The following is a 22,167-nucleotide window of genomic DNA, read 5'->3' as shown; positions in this document are numbered from 1 at the left end:
TCCTGCATAGGCCAATTCACTCAGACTACAATAAGGAGTTCCTGTAAACTCTGTATCACATCAGTAAATTCATTCTTATTTTACTCCTTCTCATCAGTACTCACAAATTAGATTTTCTCCTGCTGTGTGTAGACCACTCTTTTCTCCTCTCCTTTCTGAAGTCATTCAAGGGAAGGCTGTAGTGCAGGCATCTGCCATAGTTATAGCATTAAACACTGGAATTTCTCTAATTCCATTGGGTATGCTGATGCACGCCTGGCAGTCACATTTGGCATGTGAGAGCCAGGAGTGCAAGGCCAACCTTGGCAGCACAGCAAGTTGAAGGCTAGCCTGAGCTACATAAAACCCTCAACCCTTTTCTTTATTCTTAATTCTAGACCCTTCTGTCAGTAGCACACACACTCATGAGGTGAATATTTCTCTGTACTGATTTGACTGCTCATTGAGCTTTCAGACACCTCAATAATCCATCTTCGCAGCTTCCTTAATTTCTTTCTCTGTTCTGTTCCTTTCTCTGTTCTGGGAACTGAATAGAATTATCAGTCAGATAGGCAAAGCCCATGCTTTCATGAAAGTCAAATATTGCACAGGTGCCTGAAGATATAGGTGAGTGTTCTAAATGAAAATATGGGTGAGGTAAGGAGGGAGAGTAAGCGAGAGGGCTGAAGTTAGACTGTCAGAGAGGGTCTCTTTGAAGAGGTGATGTCAAAATTAAAGTTGAAAGAGGAAAAGAAATCCTATTCTAAACACTCCCAGGGCAACATTTCAGAAATTTAAAAAAAAAAAAAAAAACCCTCTGTGGTACTGGATGGACAGATGAGAACTTACTCAGTTCTAAGACTGGAGGACTCAAGGTGTAGTAAGACTGGGAGTAGATGGTGAGACTCCAAATGCCCCCAGATATCGAGAAACAGTTCTCTGAGAATTCAGAAGATATTCTGAAATGCACCCACTGACCAGTCAGTCACTATTGCCAATACCTTATTAAAACCAGTTTCATTTCTTTTTCATTTTAAGCTTACCAAAGTGTGAGATGATAACACATTCTAAGAAAGTATGACACGATCGCCTTTTCATGTCTATACTTAAAATACTCATTTTAGGCATCATAAAGGGAATCATTATGTCCAATGAGGAACATTAACCTGACTTTCATGTTTAAACAAACTGTCGCCGTGTGGAACATGGATTGCAGGAGTGGGACACTGATGTGTGGGGTGACTTAGAAGGGCAGGGTGACGACAAGATGAGGAGAAGCAGAGTGACCCAAGGCATAATAGAGCTAGAATAAGAAGAGACTTGCTGATAGATCAGAAAATGTTTGAAATGACAGAAAAGGGTAGAGAAACTACTGAGGCCTCTAGTTATAGAACCAGCTGAATTCACTAAGATAGATGCAGTTGGGATTCTCAGATGTAGTGGGTGGGAGTGTAGGTAAAGTAAAACAGTAGCTGTACACCCCATTCCATCTCTTATCGCCAGTCAAGGCTTCCTGACCCCATTTAGAGTGCTTAGCTCATTTATCCCAATTTCCTCTCTTCAGCTTCACATATGTTAACAACACATATGCTTCATTGGACAAGGGCAGTCTCAATAGACTAGTCCTCCTCCTCACACCTGTCACCATGTGCCCTGGGTCTTATGAGTGTGCAGTATGGAGGAATTTTTGGTCACTAAGTTTTAGCATGATCACATTGTTGAGGACATGTTGGGTGTCCAGCAAATGTGTGTCCTACATAGAAATGTGCCAGTTCTAATTTCATCTTTTTGTGCCTATTTTAATGTGCTTGGTCATTTACAAACGCCCCTTCTGTCAGACAGGAAACCACAGATCTGATGTAGCTGACAGCCCCCAGAGTGCTAAAAGGGAACAAAGTAAGATGCAAATAATCCACATGAATCTTGGAGAAAAGAACCTATCATAGGTGCAAGTATTCCTTCTCACTAAGAATTATTATTCAATTGTAAACACAACCAAGTGATAAAGGTATGGTGTGTTAATCCCAGACTGACCAGTGTTCATTCTTACTGAGAAATACTTTTGGGAATAGCTCTAATCACACAAGTACCCTCATTCATATTTCATGTTCTCCATTTTTCTTTTCTACACACCTCTTATAACCCAGGTCAGAGAACAATGTTGTTATTTATCATGCATGCCATATAACAGAGATTTAAATAACACTCAAAGTGGGTACCTACATGCAAAGAAATCATGAGTTCTTTGTGAGACTCTTTCTTTGAGCTGCGCAGTGGTGGTGCATGCCTTTAATCCTAGGACTCAGAGGCAGAGTTAGATGGATCTCTGTGAGTTCGAGGCCAGTCTGGTCAACATAGTGACTTTGAGGACAGTCAGTGTGCTACACACAGAGAGACCCTATCTCAATCTCTCAAACAAACATAAATATAAATTAATTAATTAATTCTCTGTTCTATGTGCAGTGATGGGAGACCAAGAGCCACAGTGGCATTAGAAGGGCTGTCTAATAGCCCCAGACGGCTACCATTGGGTGGAAAAGGAATAGATATTGGGAAAAAAACCAAGCTATCTAAACAAAGAGAGAGGAAAGGAAAATACAGCATACTGTAAACCAAAGAACTAAAATTTAGACAGACTGAAAGTAGTAGAAGATGAGCTTGGGGACACTGTGCAAGGTTGTGTTTGTAACTGGGTAGGGAATCTGAAATACATTCTGAAGGCAGGCAAAAGCCCTTGGAGATTCACCTGCTCTGTCCTCCCAGTTAAGATGATGGCTTCTCTTCTGCTAAGGGAGTGCCCTAGTGGAGCTGGCTGCCAAGCCTCTGAAGCCAGTTCATCTCTTTGCCTTGAGATATAGTAACTAAATTAATTTAAGTCAATTATTAAACCTCTCCATAAAGACACTATGACAGCATGTTTCCTTTGTTATGGAGTTATTGTTATATGTAATGGTTAACTGTGTCAAAGACACACACACACACAGATGTCAAATAAGTGTTTGCTGTTACCATTGTTAATCAAATGAAAACACAAAAAAGTTCTTTCAACTCAAGTCTTCTTTAGATCTTCGTGTATTGAGAGAGAGCGAGTGACCTGGCTTTTCTCTCACACGACTGTCATTTCGATGCCTGTGTGAGTAGGGTAACTTAGACTGAGTAGAGAGGATTACTAGAAGAGAAATACAGGCTCTCCAGGACAGCAAACAAGAGAATCTCTAATTCAATGGTTACTTTACTATAGAAACAATTTGACTAGTCTCATTGGGGAATCCGTAAGGCAAATTATTGTTCAACTGTTTGTATTTTGTATATAGTTTTCTTGAAACAAATATTGAATTTGGGAAATTCAATAGGCTTATTGATACTTACTTTGTATAGTAAATACAAATACATACAGGTAGGACTTTCAAATTCTTTGTGTGTCCTGGCAGAGGGCTAGGTATGTGATGGAAACTCATGAATAATGTTCAGGTCAATAAGTCTTCCCAAGTGTTGAGAGCAAGGTTGTTAGACAAAATAACAAGTGTTAGTTCAAAGTGTAATGTCAATTTTAATCTCAAGTCTAATATTTATTTATAAAATGGTTAGTAATTTTAACTATGATACAATGATACATACTTCTTATTTAAGTGGTTCTTTAGGTGAATTGTCTTTTTATTTGCTCTATTGGCTTCCTATCCTATTTGACAAAAACCTCTCCTAATTGGAGACATATGAAAAGCTCATGATCATTTTTTATAAATTTTCAGGAGTTCTTTTGCAATTAAAGAAAATTGAATTACCAACACCAATAAAACATGGTAAGTAGAAATAATGCATGAAAGCAATTTAGAAAAGATTTTCAACAGATAGCATTTGTCATTTTAATTTAATTGGGAACTTCTTACTAAGTAGAATGTGTGTTAACTGCTATACAGAACATCTCCTCATCCAAGATAAACATAGGTAGCATTTGTTTCACAGATAAACTGGGTTATTCCAGATTCTAAGTTAATTTTTAGCTAAAATCACACTTATCTGTATATCTGTAAACTCTTATGACCTTGAAATTCTATCAGTAAACAGACTTGACTTAAAGAAACTGAAATGTGCTGACTTTAGCTTTTTTTCCTCCTGCTACTCATGCTATCTAGTCAACAGCCTGCTCAAAACATCTTTCACACATTAGGTATGAACTACTATTTTTAATTTAAGTTTTATTGTATTATTGGTATAATGTCTAACTCTATTTAGGCACTTGAAGCTATTTCACTATGGGTAAAATTATGTATATGTTGGCTTATACCCGTAGATATATAGATGACTAAATCATATGAGAATTAAACATTCCTTTGCTTAGGTGTGCGTTTTTTTCCTGTTTTGATTTTGGGTCCATTTGAGACTTTTCTTACAATGCTCATTTAAACTTAGTTTTATTTTACTACAACAATTCAAACTGCTGTCACCTTAAATCAAGCCGAAAAGCAGGCTTTCTGACTCATCATGCTCCTGACAAGTGTGACTTTCTGGGATAGCTGAAATATGATCTCTTCATGACCTGTTCTATGAGCCAAGGATATCTAAGTTCTTTTAAGTGAAATTTTCAAGATCATCTTTCATAGTAACATGTGTGTGTGGTTCTCGGCACCTTGATGGTGCGTGCCCCTTTGTTCCTCATCCTGAACAACAATTGGAAGAGTGAAGATATTTCAACTCTTTGTCCTTTTCCCTTCTCTTCCCTAAGACTCTGACTGTGATTTTGATACCTGATGGAACTACGAACTGTGAACAACTCTATAAGCACAAGAGACCTGAAGCATTCACTTGTATAGACAGTACAGTCAGAGACACAACAAGAACAGAATGTTTCTTACTTCCCTCTAGTTGTTTCAAAACTGGATTTTTGATAGCTGGCTCTTTGATTTCCACTGTTGTCACTTCTCCTGCGAAGTGTTTCTTTTGCAGACCTGTTTCCCATATCTCCTGCCGACTTAGGGGAGACTGCTTGTTGATTAGAATTTCTGGAAAAACTCTGAAGGAATTTCAACGTGGCATTAGCAAGCATGACCTTCCCTGCTCCGGGGCTGGGCTTGATGTTAGGTTTGTCCTGTGGAGAGAGAGGCAGGGATAACACTGCTGTTCCTGTCTTCTCTAGGAATGAGGGGTTTGGGCTTCTCCTCCCTTCAGGAGGGGTGAATGTCTCAGAGGGCTGCGGTGTTGCCTGTAGATTAGTGTCTTCAGAAGATCTGTCAGGAGTTGCAGGGTCCTTAGTAGAGGGGTTCTGAGTGGCCGAGAGCACTCGGGGGCTCAGTACTTCACTTACAGGGGCTGAAGTGGAGTTCCAAGTCAGTGAGGAGTCTTCATTCCCAGGTGCAGTCCATGAATGCTGAGTGTTGGAAAGGTCAAAGACCCTGCCCCATAAAATAGAAAGCAGGACAAGAAACTTTAGTCCCTGCATGGCAGTAAATTTAGGCACAAAAAATCATGTGGAATTGGGAGACAACGTTCTTCCAGCCTTTCTGATAGCCACTTCCGTACTGAACGTTTTAAAATTGGGTTTTGACAATTTAATGTGAGCAGAGGAAACAGGTTTCTGTGTTTGCAGTGTACTCAGGAAGTTCATTTTCCTGTTTCTGTGGTTGTTCCACGATCTGTGACCCTCCTAGGATGGATCAATGGATGTGGTGAAGGACCTCCGAGAAGCTGAAGGAAAAGGAGGAAACATGGACAATTATCAGCAGGAAAAGCCAGCGGAGACCATGAATCAACTTTCCCTTTCCCAGGTATGCAAATGTGTCTCTGCCTTTAGAAGGAAACTTCCCATTGGCAGTGGAGAGTGAAATTTGTTTAGGCTTGATGAAAGAATTTAGTGTTCTGTTCTAGAATTTAGTGTTCTGTTCTACTGCATCAGGAAATCCAGAAAGGATTTGTCATGATTTTCTTCCCATTGTGCCACACCCAGAAAGCCACATTCATTCTCTCTCTCTCTCTCTTCTCTCTCTCTCTCTCTCTCTCTCTCTCTCTCTCTCTCTCTCTCTCTCTCTCTCTCTCTCTCTGTGTGTGTGTGTGTGTGTGTGAGAGAGAGAGAGAGAGAGAGAGAGAGAGAGAGAGAGAGAGAGAGAGAGTTAGGACTGTTGTGTCCCTTTCCTGAACCACTGAAAAGATGTATTTTATAAATATGTCTTGGTTGGATCATTACTTAAAGTTAATCTCAAAAATTATAAATAAAGACAAGATGTCAAAAAATGAAACTATAAAGTTACATAAAAATCCATCTTAAGTTTTGATCTTAAAAAGTTTTACCAGTAACACTAATAATGGTATTTAGTAATAATATATAGGTATAGACAATAATATACTTATATTATTTTCAGTAGTTAGTTTCTGTACTTGTTAGTTCTCATATATGAGTGACACTGTATAATCAGGACTTGGCCATTGAAAAACTAATGAAGAAACAATGAAGTGATCTCATTTAAGTGAGTTATAGTTATAGTTAATGCTAGACTGATGCTGTAATCTAAGAGCAGATGGGTTTTGTAGGCAATAGAAAATGTTTTCTAAGGTAGTTTTCTAGGAGAGACACTTTATAAAATATGAGTTCATTTTTCCAGTAAGTCTCTAATTAGTCTTCAGCTAAGTTCTACCCTCTGCAAAAACTTAGCTGTTAGGGATCTAGGAGGGAACCCTAAGGGATACTAGACAAACTGACATTGTCACAGCCTTTGTAACTCTCACATTCATTCATGCAATTATTTATGAGGCTCCAACTCCATGGGAGGGACTTCTACTTTGATATAGATAGATAGATAGATAGATAGATAGATAGATAGATAGATAGATAGATCTAAGCATGGAAAACTGGAACTCTGCTGATGACTTACTATATATAAATCATTACAGATATGTGTTATTATTCCTGATTATGGGTGCTGGACACCAGCATTTGAAAAAAAGCAAAATTTTCTCAGATTTACCAAATACCTGTCTAAGTACATTTTCCAGCCTCCACTTTTGAAAGTAGCAATATGATGGCATTGTTGACTGCCTTGAAAGTGTAAGATGGGGTGTGATTTAAATCAAGATGTAAGAACTAGCAGCTCTGGGGCTGACATGGACTTCAAAACAGAATAATCCAGAAACTGTATACAGTGGTGACCCTAGAAGGAAAAGAGCCCCAAACTGCAAAAGTTTATCCTGTGAACATGGTTTTCTGTCATAATAAGCGACATGATAGGAGACTTACTGAGAATACACAGGAGGAAATAGATTGAGTTTATAGAAGGGCAGTATGTCAGAAACCCTCTAGGAAAGAATTTCTAGTTAAAGCACAATTTAATGATCATGATACAAGAATCCATAAAAACAGATGAACAGACACTGGCAAATGTTTGAAACACAGATCAAGGGCATGCTGTTTCCTTCAATTTTCTGTATTTGTTTGGTTCTGTGGTTTAAGATGACCACCAGATCCTAGCCACTGTAAGGAAATGTTGGTGGCAAAGAGCTCTTTTCCTGGATTTATACATGATACCAACTAGTGAACAAATGGTAATCAGATTGGATGGTAACAAGTAACGCATTAGCCTCTTGTGAGACTGACCCATATCATATTTGTGCTTGTCTCCATGCAGGCATACAAGTGACCTTGTGATCAGTAGGCTAAAGGACCAGCATGTCATTATTGATCTGCTAAGCCCTGCTGTTTTGTAACTCCCCTGAGTATGCCTTCCTGGTGTATGGATCAGTCCTTATTCATTAAACACTTATACTACAGAAACCATCAAAAACCTGACCTCTGCTTCTGCTTTCTGAGACTTATTAATAGGTATTAAAATGTTAAGAAAAATAAAAATTCTGGGATGAAGAAAACTCAGTATATTACTTCTTGGGGATACCCTAAAGAAAAAGATATCAATGAGAGAGGAATAGAGAGGGAGATAAAGAGAGAGGGAGTAAAGGAGGAAGGGAAGGAAGGTGGGAGAGAAGTAGGGAGAGAGGCAAAAAAGGAAGGAGGGGTAGGGAGGAAGAAGGGGAGAAAGGGAAGGAGAGAAAAGAGAGAAGGAAGGGAAGGAGAGAGACAGGGAAAAGAGGGAAGGAGGCAGAGAGAGATAGATAGACACAGAGAGACAAGAGAGATAGAGAGACAGAGAGAAAGACTAAGACAGAGACAGAGAGAGAAAGAGAGGAACAAGAACACAAAAGCAGAAGGAAAAAATAGTAGGGAGAAGAAAATGTACCAACAGGCAGGTAGCAATGAGTACTGGAAAGAACAGTGAACTGAGGGACATAATGGGACATTATTTTGTATACAGCCAAGAAATAAAATAAAATAAAATAAAATAAATGTTTTATACCCCAAATAACACTATTATTGGGACCCCAAACTCTACTATACCCCATGTCACACTGTGATATTTATATTGCTACCAACTTATCCATTTTGATATTTTATAATAAATAAAACATGAAGTTAAATGTTTTGTACTTTCTGAACATCTCTGGTATTTTATCATTAAGATTACATCAAATAGCCCCTGCATCATTTTCTACCTTTAGGTGATGAGATAATAAACTTGCTTTATTTTCTTTTATCTTTTACAATATACATGAGTCAGTCTTTTTATCAAAAGAAAATCAGTCAAAAGACCTATTAAGTTAGAACACAGTACAGCATGGTTGTTGAGACTCCCTCGGAGGACAGGACTGTAGATTGTGCCGTGTTACATCTGAAGCTATCCTCTGTCTGCAGGAATGACCCCAACAGGTAACAGGGCTCAGCATATTTCCTGCTTTTGTGGAGTTCATTGTCTTAAAATAGTTTAAAACACTTTAAATAAAAATTTATTCTACTCTTCCTCTATAAACTGAAAGACTCATGGCAGATTCCAGAGTTCTCATCTTTGTGCAATTTTTCATTAGTTGAAAATATTAAGAATCTGTTAAAATTTCATATCGACAAAGGCATGAGGAAAAAAATTACTACAGAAAATTAAACTTAAGTTAAACAATTTTCAAGCTAGGAACATAAATACTTAAAAGCATTAGATCTGCTAAGATGACCACTGTTTGCAAGTTGAGAACCTGAGCTCGTATCTCCAGAACCTGGAATTGTAGTACATACCTGTATTCCAGTGCTTCATGGTGAGTTGAAAGAATTCTCAGAAGCTCATGGGTCATTCAGCCTGGCATAAGCAGTGGAAACACAAAGTAAAAGATCGTGTCTCAACAGGGTGGTTGATAGGGCCTCACACCAGCATTGACCTCTGATCTACATGTTCCCACCATGACACACACACATAGCACTGTTCATACAGTTGAAAAGCTTTCCCTTCTACATTCCCCACATCTCTCTCTGTCTCTCTGTCTCTGTCTCTGTCTCTCTCTCTCTCTCTCTCTCTCTCTCTCTCACACACACACACACACATACACACACACACACACACCCCTACAAGGATACACACAAAACATGCATACACACCACACACCCCACATACATAGAAACATATATGCCTGACACCCACATCACATATAAAACACATATACACATCACATATATGCACAAATATTCACATATATACACCACACATATCTACACATCAAACATCTCTTTTTCATATACACACAAATACATATAACCCATATATATATATATATATATATATATATATATCTCCACAGCCTTCCCCACAAAGCCCTTACATACATACACATACCACATACCTTGCCAGTTCAAGGACAGTCTAAGGGAAGGGAAGGGAAGGGAAGGGAAGGGAAGGGAAGGGAAGGGAAGGGAAGGAATGGGAAGGAAGGAAAGAAAAGAAAGAATAAGGGGATTCACTAAGTTGACTGTCACAACCCCCAAAGTGTGATGAAGAGAATGGAACTGAAGTTACCAGGGAGGGATGCCCAGCCCACAGGAGCACACTTTGAATAAATGGTCTTCCAAAGAGTAGAGACGTGTTCTGGCTTCATATCATTCTAGTTGTGGCAATAAATACCCAGACAGAAAGGAACTGAGGAGAGAAAGTGTTTATTGGCTTACAATCCAGGTTCTGTCCATCACTGTATGGAAGACTCAGCAGTGGAGCAGAGACAGTGACTGCATGCATTGCTTTCTTCCTGTTCTCAGCTTGAATTCTTTGCTGTCGAAAGGATGGTTCCATCATAGTGGGTTGAATAGTCCTATCTACTTCGATGAGGTGATCCTCTTCAGACATATCTGTAGGCCAATTCATTTGTAGACAGCTCCTCATTTAAATTTGGTTTTCAGGTGATTCTAGTTTGAACAATAATGAGAACCATCATACAAGTCAATAAATGTGCCAGAATAGAGATAGGTAAATGTGAGTCACTATGATCAGAAAAGTTAACAAGACTGATTTCATGCAGAGAAATAAAATGTCCTGCCTAAAGTGTTATGTTTCAGTGTTTTTTTAAAAAAAGATTTATTTATTTATTTTATTTACATGAGTACACTGTCAATCTTTTCATACACACCAGAAGAGGCCATCAGATCCCATTATAGATGGTTGTGAGGTGCCATGTAGATGCTAGGAACTGAACTCAGGACCTTTGGAAAAGTAGTTAGAGCTGTCAACTGCCAAGCCATCTTTCCACCCTGTTTTCAATATTTTTATTTGATGGATGTATGAATGCCTTGTCTGCCTGTATATATGTGTATATATGTGCACCATATGAATACCTGATACCTGCAGAGTGCAGAGGAAGGCATCAGATCTGGAATTGAAGATACATATGGTTGTGAGCCACACTGTGTGTTACTGGGAACTGAAATTATGTCCTCTGAAAGAGCAACAAATATTCTTAAGCACTGAGATATCTTTCTAGCCCCCATCTTTAGTTCTAATAACATGTTCTCAGCCTATCAGTAGGAGAGGAGTCTCATGGATAAACACTTAACAGCCAACAGTGGATGCTTCCACTGGTATGCTAGGCACTGGGGAGGACTGTATAGCCCACTGCAATTTCACAGGCTGCAGAGGCAGCCTTTGTCACACCAAGAGTGGTATTCCTAGCTTCACAGGCAAGTAAGATCAACTCACACCAAGAGTGGTGTACCCAACCTGGCAAGTGAGAGAGCTCAGCCTGCTTCAATAATTCTGCATGCCTACAGCCTGCTGAAAGCCACTTCTTAGTGATAAATGGGAACTGTGTCTGCTCTTCTTGATAAAAGGGCTATGGAATCTTATCCTGAGAAGCAGAAGGAACAAAACCATCTCGTGGTCAGGCTGCCCTAGGCCTTTCAGTTTTAGATGTCAAAAAGCATGCATTATTGTTAAATTTGGCACTCATACCATACCAGCTCAGCTCAGAGGGGTTTCTGGGGTTTTGTTTATTTGTTTTTCTAGCAAGGAATAAATAGCTCTCCAAAGCCTTGCCTGCAAGGAAAATTCCATGTGTAACTTCAAAATATTTTAAGATCTTGATGAGTTCAAAGTTACTAAAGCTCTTGTCATTTGGGTTCATATTAGGTGTACATTCAAAGTTGGGGTGATTTGGCTCCAATGGAGACTGGACAGGACAGGGTAAGTGTGCCTTTGAAGTCAGTACTAACAGTACACTTCCTGGGCATCTATGTTGATTTGAATGCACATTTGCCTTGGCCTCTTACCTCACACACTGTCTTTTATACAGGAGAAAATGTGATCTATACTCAGGAAATAACCTAATAGAACACACAGTATAGAGAAATTTAAAAGGCTATGGCAGGATGTGGGTGAGAAGGTGGGGAGCATGTGTGTGCTAGTGAGAACTTGACCACATTTAAGTGCATGTGAAGACAAACAGCTGAGTCAGAGGACTCGTTGGAGATGCTGAAGTGACCGGGTAAGAACAGGGGTTAACTTGAATAAAGCTATTATTCAAACACAAAGAATGACAGACACACAGCAAGACTACCAAGTCCATGAACCTGTGGAACAATTTTATATTTTAGCACAAATGCTTGTCTATGATTTTAAGAAATGAGCAAAGGGGGCAAAAGAGAGCTGTTAAAGAACCATGGAGAATCGCTTCCAAAGAGTAGAGATGAAGAACTTCAGCCCTGCCTTTGAAGGAATTTTCAGGCGAATTGTAGGGAACAGTTTGAGAAATAACAGGAAAAAAAATTGGAAACAGTTAGGAAAAAGTGACAGGATATACAGAGCCAAATACTTAAAGTTAATTTTTCATTAAATTAAATAGAAGAAAAGAATAATGAAATGTCATCCTTTAAGGGCTTAAAGGGAAGACCAACTTATAAATTAAAAAAAAATAATGTACTAGAGATCTGGGAGATTAAAGACTCTCAGGACTCAAAGGGAAGGACCTTAGATGAAATACCCTACTGTGGAGAGAGGGAACTTGTAGAGCCCACCTCCAGTAGAAAGACAGTGCATCAAGTGAAGGGATGGGTTTGCCATCCCACAGTAAAAACTCTGACCCATAATTGTTCCTGTCTGAAAGAACTTCAGGAACAAAATTGAGAAGAGCCTGAGGAAAAGAAGGTCCAGTGATAAGCCCAAATTGAGATCCAGCTCAGGAGGAGGTCCTAAGGCCTGACACTATACTGGTGCTATGATGTGCTTACAGACAAGAGTCTAGCATGACTGCCCCCGGAAAGGCCCAACAAGCAGCTGAAAGAGTCAGATGCAGATATTTACACCCAACTAATGTACAGAAGCTGGTGACCCCTATGGCTGAATTAGGGAAATGCTGGAAGAAGCAGAGGAGGAGGGCAATCCTGTAGGAAGACCAGCAGTCTAAACTATCCTGGACCCCATGAGATTGTTCAGACACTGAGCCAGAAACCATGCAAGATACACCAGCTCATATGAGGTTCCCAACACATATATAGCAGAGGACTGATGGGTCCAGACTCAGTAAAAGAAAATGCACCCAACCCTTAAGAGAATTGGGGCCCCAGGGAGTGGGGTGGGCACATCATGTTGGAGACCAGGCAGTGGGGAGGTGTGGGATGTGGAACAGTCAGAGGGTGGACCATGAGGAGGATGATAAAGTCTGGACTGTAAAAACCATTAAAGAATAAAAAAATGCATTATAAAAAATTATATTTCCTGGAATAAAAGAAATGAAGATACTGAGAGGCAAAGCATAAGGGGGAAAATGTTCTCCCGTAAGGCATGCTGTAGAAACTCATCACACCAAAAGAGGAATTGCTCCAGAAGGAGGTAGGCTGGCAGGAAGGAGTGATGACCGTCAGAGAAGTGATGACCATCAGAGAAGTGATGTGTCTAAGTACACAAAAACATGGGATGTTTTCTTAATTGCATAACCAATTATAATGCTTGAAAGAGCTTCCATACATTTGAGTTTGGGAATGAACTTCACACCTCCTGTGGAGCCACTCCTATGGCTACAGCGCTTACAAGTGAAGCACAGGGTGATGGCAGCACTCTGCCGAAGCATCAACACAGTTGTCCATTTGTGGAGTACTGCTATCTGTGAAAGGAAAGTAATGCTTGAAAATGTACTGGGGTAAGTTAAAATAGAGATCACTATTGCAAGGAAATACAAAACATGTCAATGAATAGTCCTAACATAGGATGTTTGAAAAGTATTCAATTCACAAAGGGCAAGAAAAGAGAAAGGAGAAAATTAACAGTTTAGAAAAATGGATTAAAAACCTCCAGCTAACAGAGACAAACCAAGTCACAGACAATAAACCTTCAATACAAATTGAATGGTAATGCCAGTTAAAAGGTAATACTGGTCAAGGTCAGAAAACCACAACAGAAAGGACAAGACACTGGGAGATCTTCAAAATAGATGAAGCAAAATTTGACAGAATGGAAGTGGAGGGTCATGTTCCCCGAAAGATTGGATCCATAGTGTTGGGGAATTTGAGAGCAGGGAGGCGGGATTAGGAGAATGATGGGAGCACACCCTCATAAAAATTGGAAGAGGGGGTATGGGATAAGGGGTTTTGGGGGAGAAAGGAAGTGGAGATAACAGTGAAAGGTAAAGATGTAAAATATCCCCCCTCAAAAAAACCCCAGATAATGGGTCTGAAAAAAAAAAGATAGTTTACTTATTTCAATCGATTTTCAAAGGTTTCCAGGAGATGCTTATTGGCTAAGATCTTATTTTAAGCTCTTCACAAAAGAATTTATGTCTCTGTTTAATATTCTCAAGAGAGAAGCAAATCCTAATTTCTATCAACAATTAATTGACAAAAGAGGAGTAATTTTACAAAAAGTAGAAGAAGCTCTCATTAATTTATATATTATATAGATTCATATAGATTGATTAATAGTTGGCTGTTTTATAATAGTCCTTTGATAAAAGAAATTATTAATAAAGAATTATATTTCTTTAAATAGTGTCTTCATGACTCTCTGAGGGTGGAAGGGGTATGCCTTGTTTACTCTTTCTAAAACTGAAAGCTCAAGGCAAATCTGCTGCTGATTGCCTCTGGCATCGCTGACACCAATAAAAACTAAGCCACAACTATGTGGAAGGACCCTTTTACTCTTAAATGGAATGGCCAGGACCCAGTTCCTACATGGGGCCGAGTATTGATATTCATGTTTGATACCACAGAAGGCACAGCTAAATGGCCACCAAAAAGATTAATGAACTAAATAGATACCCCCCAAAAACCAGGCCCAATTATAAATAAGATGAATAACAATTGACATCCAGGGAAGAGAAATTTCCCTAAGAATTCCCTTCTTTTTTACTTTCCAGATTAAACATTAATCACTGGTGATGTCTGCTGTTAGGAGTTCTAACTCTGATGCTGGTTTCTGGACTTATACTACTCAGACCTCCAATGGGCCTTTGACAAGTACGTCAAACAGCTATAGACTGATATCACTAATCTGAAAAAATCCCTCATTTCACTGTCTGATGCAATCCCCCCAAATTGCAAAGGACTTTATTGGACTTGATTTTCTCTTTTACAATAGAAAAGACTGTGTACAGCTCTAGACTGTGTACAGCCCTTAAAGAAGAATGCTGCTTTTACATAGACAAAACAGGGATGATTAAAGAGAGCATGAAAAAGGTCAGAGAAGGTCTTGAGAAAAGACAGAGAGAGAAAGAGAAAAATGAGAGCTTGTACAAGAATTGGTCTTCAACCTCTCCATGATTGGTAACCCTACTTCCTTCCATGTTGGGATCATTAATTAGGTTATTTTTGCTTATTTCCTTTGGTCCCTGGGCCTTAAATAGGCTGACTAACTTTGTGAAACAACAAATAGATAATCTAATAGCAAAATCTATTCAGATATATTATCATATGTTAACTATGGAGGACCACAAGACTCTAGATGAGGATGTTACTCTATCCAGGGTGCCCCCAAGTCCCATGTCCACCCAACCTAAAAGAGGGGACTTCTGCCCCTAGACCAAGCAGTGAGGGGCCACACAGAACCCCCTCTGTCTGGCGATCTGAATTCTTGCTTAGGCTGCGAGGCTAAGCACTGCAAGGGAATATAAATAAAAGTTAAAAATATGTTTCCTGGGTTCCCTGAGGGACAAGCTTGACTGCATAGGGGTTGATGTCAAAAGTATCCCCTCTCCAGGAAAAAGACATTGGGACAGGTATGGCCCTCATGCCTCACTGAATAATGACAAGAGGACTGGAGCCATTACAAGGTCCCCTTTAATTATTGGAGGTCAGGCCTCTATCCCTGCCTTGGAAAGATTAGAATCGCCACAGCCCTTCTATACTTGGAGAAGGGAGGAGATGTCAGGGGCAGCCCTGCTTATACACTGAAGGCCTAAAATCAGCAATAGGCCTGACATACATGCCTGCTAACACAAAGTCTTGGGTCTCTATGGAAAAACACTGAAACAGATGTCTATAAACTATTGTAAACAGGCAGCTTTTGTGGAAATCTACCAGCTTGAGTAGTTATAGACCTTGTAAATAGGCAGCCTTGGTGGATAGTACCAACTTAGATAAGTACAAGTGAAGCATAGGCAGACTCATAGTGACCTGACCCCTGAAACTTCACCCAGCTGATACCCTGTTCTGAAAGATATCTGTACTCCCCCGAACATCTATGCTCCTGTGTCATCCCCTTCCCCACATCCTGCATTTTCGTGTTTATAACCCCTGTGTTAAAAAGTAAAAATTATGATTTGATAATAATAAAAAAAAGAAAAAAGAAAGAAAAAAAGAAATGAGAAGAAAAGAAATAACACACACAGTGTCCCCCTGGCTCTGCTGACTTAGCTTCTGATAATCCATTTTCTTGTTCTCAGAAATACTTTGAATTATAAAATGTTATTGTGGTTTTTGTTAGTATGCTGGGTAAAATATTTTTTATTGCTTTCATTTTAAATTTCAAAATTTTTAGTGAGTTAAAATGTCCTTCAACATAATTATAGGTCATATTTATTTTCATATTGTACAATGCAAGTTAATCTGCTGAACATTTTTTTTTTAAAATGGATTCCTTTTTGAGAATTTCATATATAAGCACTGTATTTACATAATTTTTTCTTTCTCTCCTTTCTCCCACTCTTCTAAACCCCAATACTTTTCAAATATATCTTATTTAATTATTGTTCATATATGTATGTATATATGTATACAGGTATAAGTATGTATGTATATACAAATACTGATAAATAAAGTGTTTTGGGGAAAAAAGAAAATAATAGGAATTAATACAATTTTCAAAGCTAATATTGTGTTTATGCTATTATATTTATGTATTAATATTCTATGTAGTATATTATAAAATTGTACAATTGCAAATGTTAATGGAAAATATGACACAGTATAATGATGTGTAATATGCAATTATTTGTAACATATAATTACATGAAACATGTAATAAGTTAGTCAAGCCCACATAAGTAAAAAAAACAGAGATTATGTTAGCTTTTAATGTAGAAAAATGACAGAGATTATAGACTGACTGAATGGTAAGAAGCTTTTTGGAATAATTTTATGACATTATATTTGACAGTTTAAGTAGAATTGACATACTCATTTTGAGGACTTGTTAAAACTGACAGAAAGGGACATTAAAAACAAAACAAACCTAAAAGACCTTAGTCACAGTGAAAAGGTGCCAATAAAAAATCCAGGCACAGATATCCTAGTATAAATTTTCTCAAGTATTGTGATAACCATATAAACATCCTTTCAAAAACTCAAGAGAATATATGACAAAAATTTATGAGGCCATAGGTTCCAGAATACTTATAAAATGAAATATTTACTTAATATCAAACCAACTTTTCAACTCACATCCTAAGGTGGTTTGAATAAAACCTGTCTGCACTGGACACATATTTGAACCCTTGGTCCCCAGTTGGTGGTGTTGTTTGGAAGGTTATGGGGCTAAACAGGTAATGGAGCCTTGCTGGAAGAAACATCACTGGGTGAGCTTCGAGAATTTATAACCTCTCCCCACTTCCCTTTTATTCTCTCCTTCCTGTGTTCAGTTGAGATGCAATCTCTCAATTTCTGCCTCTTACTGCCATGCCTCTCCTACTATTATTAACATCTAAACCTCTGGAACAATGTGTAAACCAAAATAATTCATCCTCAAGTTGCTTTTGTCATGCTGTGTTATCACAGAAACAGAAAAGTAGCTAGCATACTTCCTTCACTAGCATAAAAAGCAAAAGCAGTGATCTCACAGATTTGTTTACCAGGACATCTGAGGGAGGCGCCTTTGCCATTCAGCCTTTCTCTTCACAGATGATTGCAGCTTGTGTTAAGTTCACAGAAACAGTTTATCAGTACGATGGCAAAACCCATTTGAGGTAGAAAAACCAGAAGGCAGCAATATATCTCCCATCTCAAAATTATAAAAAGTAAATAAAATATCATTTTTCTATTAAGAAATGATTCTGCCCAAGTTAGTCGCTTTTGAATTGTTCACCACAAGAAATAGGAAGACAGCTAATTGTTTAATTTACAACACATAGTGTAAATATAGATTTTTTTCTCTTCAGATCTATTCTTACTAGTATTAAATTTACAAAATAACCAGATGCTTAAAAAAGTATTAGAGTCAGATTTAAAAACACACAAACAGCCTGCAAAGCACAGCACCTTGACTTGAACTACTTTTGAGTTTGATGACTGCTTTATTCCTTGTTGCTGCTTTATTACTTTCCTCATTTCTCCTCAGCTCTCAAAAACTCAATCACAAATTAAAAGGCATACAAATAGGCTCAGCCTACATTCTTTGGTAAGGTATCAACTAATTTAAAACTATTTACTTCTACAGTAGCTAGCAGGTAAGTTTCCATGGCACTACAGCTGAGCCATTGTTAATACAGCCCAGGACTCACTCTAAGGAACAACATTATATAATCTTGACAGCTTTCAAAAACACAAAGGCCTTTACTTAATACTCGTGTCTGTCTTTTATTTAAAAGATAATGGATCTATCTATTATTATATTGCTTCTCTTTTTACCTCAGCAAGGGCTTGGTATACACCCATTCCCTGAACACATGAATTCCCTGGTTAATCACAGCAAAGTTCTCTTTCTTACATTGGAAAGCCTGATTCACAAGGATTGGGAGTCCAAATTATGATATCATAATCTCCTATCTCAGGACCTCCTTGAGGTGGTTGTAGTAATTCTTAACTCTTTCTGTGCTGACTCCATTCAACATTCTATTGAACAGAGGTTAAATTATAACACCCCAACCACAATACAACCCTGAGACACGGTGACTCCGAACTTTATTTTTACAAAAAGCATATACATCCACAGATTAAATTTCATGGTACAAACATTGTTGATTTAGTATAACATTTGATTCAGTCTATAAACTCTGAGTGCCCTAAGCCAAAACCACAAGATAACCACTTTTGGCCTCCTTTAGGGCATGTTTATGTCTCCTGAGTTTTGTCAGAAAATCAAATGCATATCTTCTTTATGATTATAAATAATATATACATTTAAAGAAAATTAATCATTTAAAATAGTCATGGCATGTATTCACTAGGAATCAAACTGCTAACATGCAAGATAAACCTGTGATGCCATTAGAAGCAATTATGAGATATTTTTATTAAAACATTAGGCAGAATCTTAGTTTTCCAAACAAACCATTGAAAGCTCTTATCTTAGTGATTTTTGTCCATAGATGTAGCCTGGGTGTGAACAAGTGGTCACTTCCTTGAGCTTCCATGAGCTTTTCTATCAGCTGCTTGCAAGCATACACTTACTTGCAGAAGTAAGAAAGGGTGAATTTTATAGGTGCGAAGCTGTCATTACAGGCAGCTGCTTTTATTGTTTCAAAGAGTGCCTAGCAACTGGGTGCAAAGATGTAGACACCAGGAAGCCTGAGGTCACTGACCTGGCTAGCTAAGTCCTTTGAAGTTGATCAAAGGACTGGCTCAGGGAGAGGCTGATCCCCCACCACACTGAAGGCTTAACTGCCCATGTCATGAATGTAAGACTTGGCAGATTTCACTTCCAAAACCTGATAGTATAATTTATTAATAATATTTGAGCAAGAATTGAAATGCGACTTTACTCAATTAAGAAGTTTGGGCTCTAGCTCTGAGATATACACTTGTTATTTTAACCCCAAGGTGCATTCTGGGAGCCATGTCATGGTCTCCATAACTCAAAATCAAAATTTCCAAAATCCATGTCCTCTTTTTGAAGCCTCTAAAGTTCCTTATACATCATGTTTAAGTAGATAGGAAGCTAGTTGCTCAGTCCTAGACATTGCTGTGGGCTCTGTCAGCTACATCCCTTTGCAGTTACTTAAAAAAGTATTTATTATAATAATTATTCTTTTATGGCTATGGGTGTTTTGCCTGAGTGCATGTCTATGTGTCAGATACTCTGGACCTGAAATTGCAGATGGGTTATGGTATATTCTGGGAACTGAATCTGCTCCTCTAGAAGTAAAGCCTATACTCTTAAGCGTTGAACCATTTTGCCAGCCTTTACAGTTGCTTTGGCCCTCATTTCAAACTTTGCCACTGATTTTGCTGAGTCAACTAATCTCCTGCAAATTGTTGGGAGACACAGGTTTACACTTTTTCTTTTAGTAGGAAAAGGCTGCTCTTTCACGAGACAGGTGACTGATTTGTGACTCCCTATTTGCTTTGGGAACTCAAGACTTCCTGGTTTCCAGTTTGCCATTTCCAAGTGCATTTTGTTCCCTTGTACACCGATTTCCTCTGAGAGCTGAAACTGTCCAACTGAGCCCATTGTTTGCTGCTGAAAACAAATACCCGGGCTATTAACTGGTGAAAGACTTCAGATGCTAGGACATCCAACTTTCTGTGTGTCAGGTACAAAGAGTATACTATTTCCCCTGAAAAGGGGAGGCCCACTGGCTTGGTCTAAAATTGAGTCTGGCAAGACTATAGAAAGGGTTGTTTTTTTTTGTTTTTTTGTTGTTTTTTTTTTTTTTTTTTTTTTTTTTTTTTTTTTTTTTTTTTTTTTTTTGTGGCTAGATAAAAGCAAGCATTCCTCCAACACTTTGGACCCTATTCAAACATACTTGTTATACAGTTTAAAGCTCTATTTTCTCCTGGCCTTCTCATTGGCCTCACTCCTCCAGCATTGACATAGCCCCAAGGCTGATCCAGATCCTTCTCTGGACTCTGCCTGGGCCCCATGATCTCCACTAGTCCTTGTTATTCTTCCTTCTTTCATAGCTATCCCAAGACATGACTGTTAGATGAGGCAGCAAATTCCTGGACAGATCACATCAAGCAAGCATAGTTCTCATGTGAGAGGTCTTGATTGACAGAGGCACCCTGAAGGGAGATGAGGGGAAGAAATGAGAAAGAGAGAACATAGAGGAGTAGAGGCCTGCCATGAGCATGTGGAGAGAGAAAGGGACGAGGGGGGGTGAAGTAAATGGGAGAGAAGGGAAAGAAGGGGAAGAGAGGAAGGGAGTAAAAAGGTTAAGAGCAAAAAAGAGAGAGAGGGGAGAGGGCAAGCAGCCCCTTTTATAGTGAGTCAGGCACATCTGGTTGTTGCCGGTAACTGTGGGGCAGAGCCTAGAAGAAATGCTAACAATGACCAGTTGGTGTCTTTTTCTCCATGCTCTGAACTCTTCCAGATGCATGTAAATATTCTCTCAATATTTATCTACAACAAACCTTTCCCTCTAATCACTAAACAACTATTTCAGTAATTCTTTAGTGTGCTCCAGTTGCACACCCTATGAGAAACATGGTAGAAATTTTAGGCATTCAAGTTGGAAAGATTCCTCACATCTGAATTTCAGGAAACATTTTAACAAAATTGTGATAGAGATCCTGGAATGTGTCCCTTCACTGCTGATGGCTTCTAGCAGGGGTCAGGGTTAAAGACTTAGTGTTCTTTAAGGAGCTGGCCACTGAGAGTTTGATTATGCTTCAGTGAGTATATGGGCAGCACAAATTGGACTTTTTTCTTCTTCTTCTTAATTTCTTTGTGGGGAAATGGTTAGAAGAGAGGGTGAGTGAAGCTGGGAAGATCAGGAAGTGAATGGGATCAGAGTTTATTATGTGAAACGCCCAAGCAATCAATAAAAATATTATATTGGGAAAAACATTCTGCAATTGAAAGGAAAAAAAAAGTGACTAAGACCCAGAAATTCACTCCTGGCACAGAGCACTGGTTTCTTCTGGTCTGGGCCTAGGCACAGAGCAGATCCTGGGCAGCAGCTCTGCCCCAATCTCACAGAATCCAGAGGAAGCAGGCCTCCCAGGAGCTCTAACTCAGGCAGTATCTTAGGTAAGGAGACAGCAACACCTGCCCCAAACAGGGAGTAACTGGGACCCACTAGGACCCAGGAAGACACTCCTGGCCTGGGCCCCACACTGATCCGGGGTGAGCAGATCCAGGGCAGCAGCTCTGCCTCCTATCTCACAGAACCCAGGGGAAGCAGATTTCCCAGGAGCTCTAACCTGGGCAGTATCTTAGGTAAGAAGATAGCAATACCCGCCCCAAAGAGGGAGTAACTGGGACCCACTAGGACCCAGCAATTTACTCTTGGCCAGAAGCACTGGTTTCTTCCTATATGCACCTGAGCACTGAGCAGAATTTGGGCCCCAGCTCTAACCCCAGTAATAACACCCACCCCACACAGTTTTGATACAACCAAGATAATAGGAAAGACAGGCTCCAGTCAGAGACAGGGCAGGTAGCACTAAGGAGATCCAGATGGCAAAAGGCAAGCACAAGAACATAAGCATCAATAACCCAGGGTACTTGGCATCATTAGAACCTTGTTCTCCCACACTAG

General features: G+C 39.1%; 1 protein-coding gene and 1 long non-coding RNA gene across 5 annotated transcripts in view; one reads left to right on the top strand and one right to left on the bottom strand.

The window, feature by feature from the left end:
- The window catches only part of Mmrn1 (multimerin 1), a 48,546-nt gene extending 39,371 nt beyond the window's left edge, over nt 1-9,175 (bottom strand). Inside the window, exons 1-2 of one of the 3 annotated variants that reach the window (XM_076939863.1) lie at nt 9,083-9,175; nt 4,833-5,661 (exon numbers count right to left, since the gene is read on the bottom strand). In XM_076939863.1, coding sequence (XP_076795978.1) covers nt 4,833-5,416 — 584 coding nt within the window. In that variant the 5' untranslated portion in view covers nt 5,417-5,661; nt 9,083-9,175. Of the gene's footprint in view, nt 1-4,832; nt 5,662-9,082 lie in introns of those variants that run through there. The other 2 variants (XM_076939865.1, XM_076939864.1) reach the window with 2 other exon arrangements.
- On the top strand, nt 3,729-7,727 carry LOC143443440 (uncharacterized). Of its 2 annotated transcripts, none has more exons than XR_013112398.1 (3): nt 3,729-3,779; nt 5,625-5,741; nt 7,593-7,727. It is a non-coding gene; the product is annotated as an uncharacterized LOC143443440 (long non-coding RNA). The 2 variants fall into 2 exon arrangements; XR_013112397.1 differs by lacking the exon at nt 3,729-3,779 and adding an exon at nt 5,209-5,328.
- Nucleotides 9,176-22,167: the final 12,992 nt, after the last annotated feature.

The sequence above is a fragment of the Arvicanthis niloticus genome, chromosome 9 (assembly GCF_011762505.2).
Source record: "Arvicanthis niloticus isolate mArvNil1 chromosome 9, mArvNil1.pat.X, whole genome shotgun sequence".
NCBI lineage: Eukaryota > Metazoa > Chordata > Mammalia > Rodentia > Muridae > Arvicanthis > Arvicanthis niloticus.
Note: the sequence above shows the minus strand (reverse complement) of the source record. Positions and strands in the feature narration are given on the sequence as shown.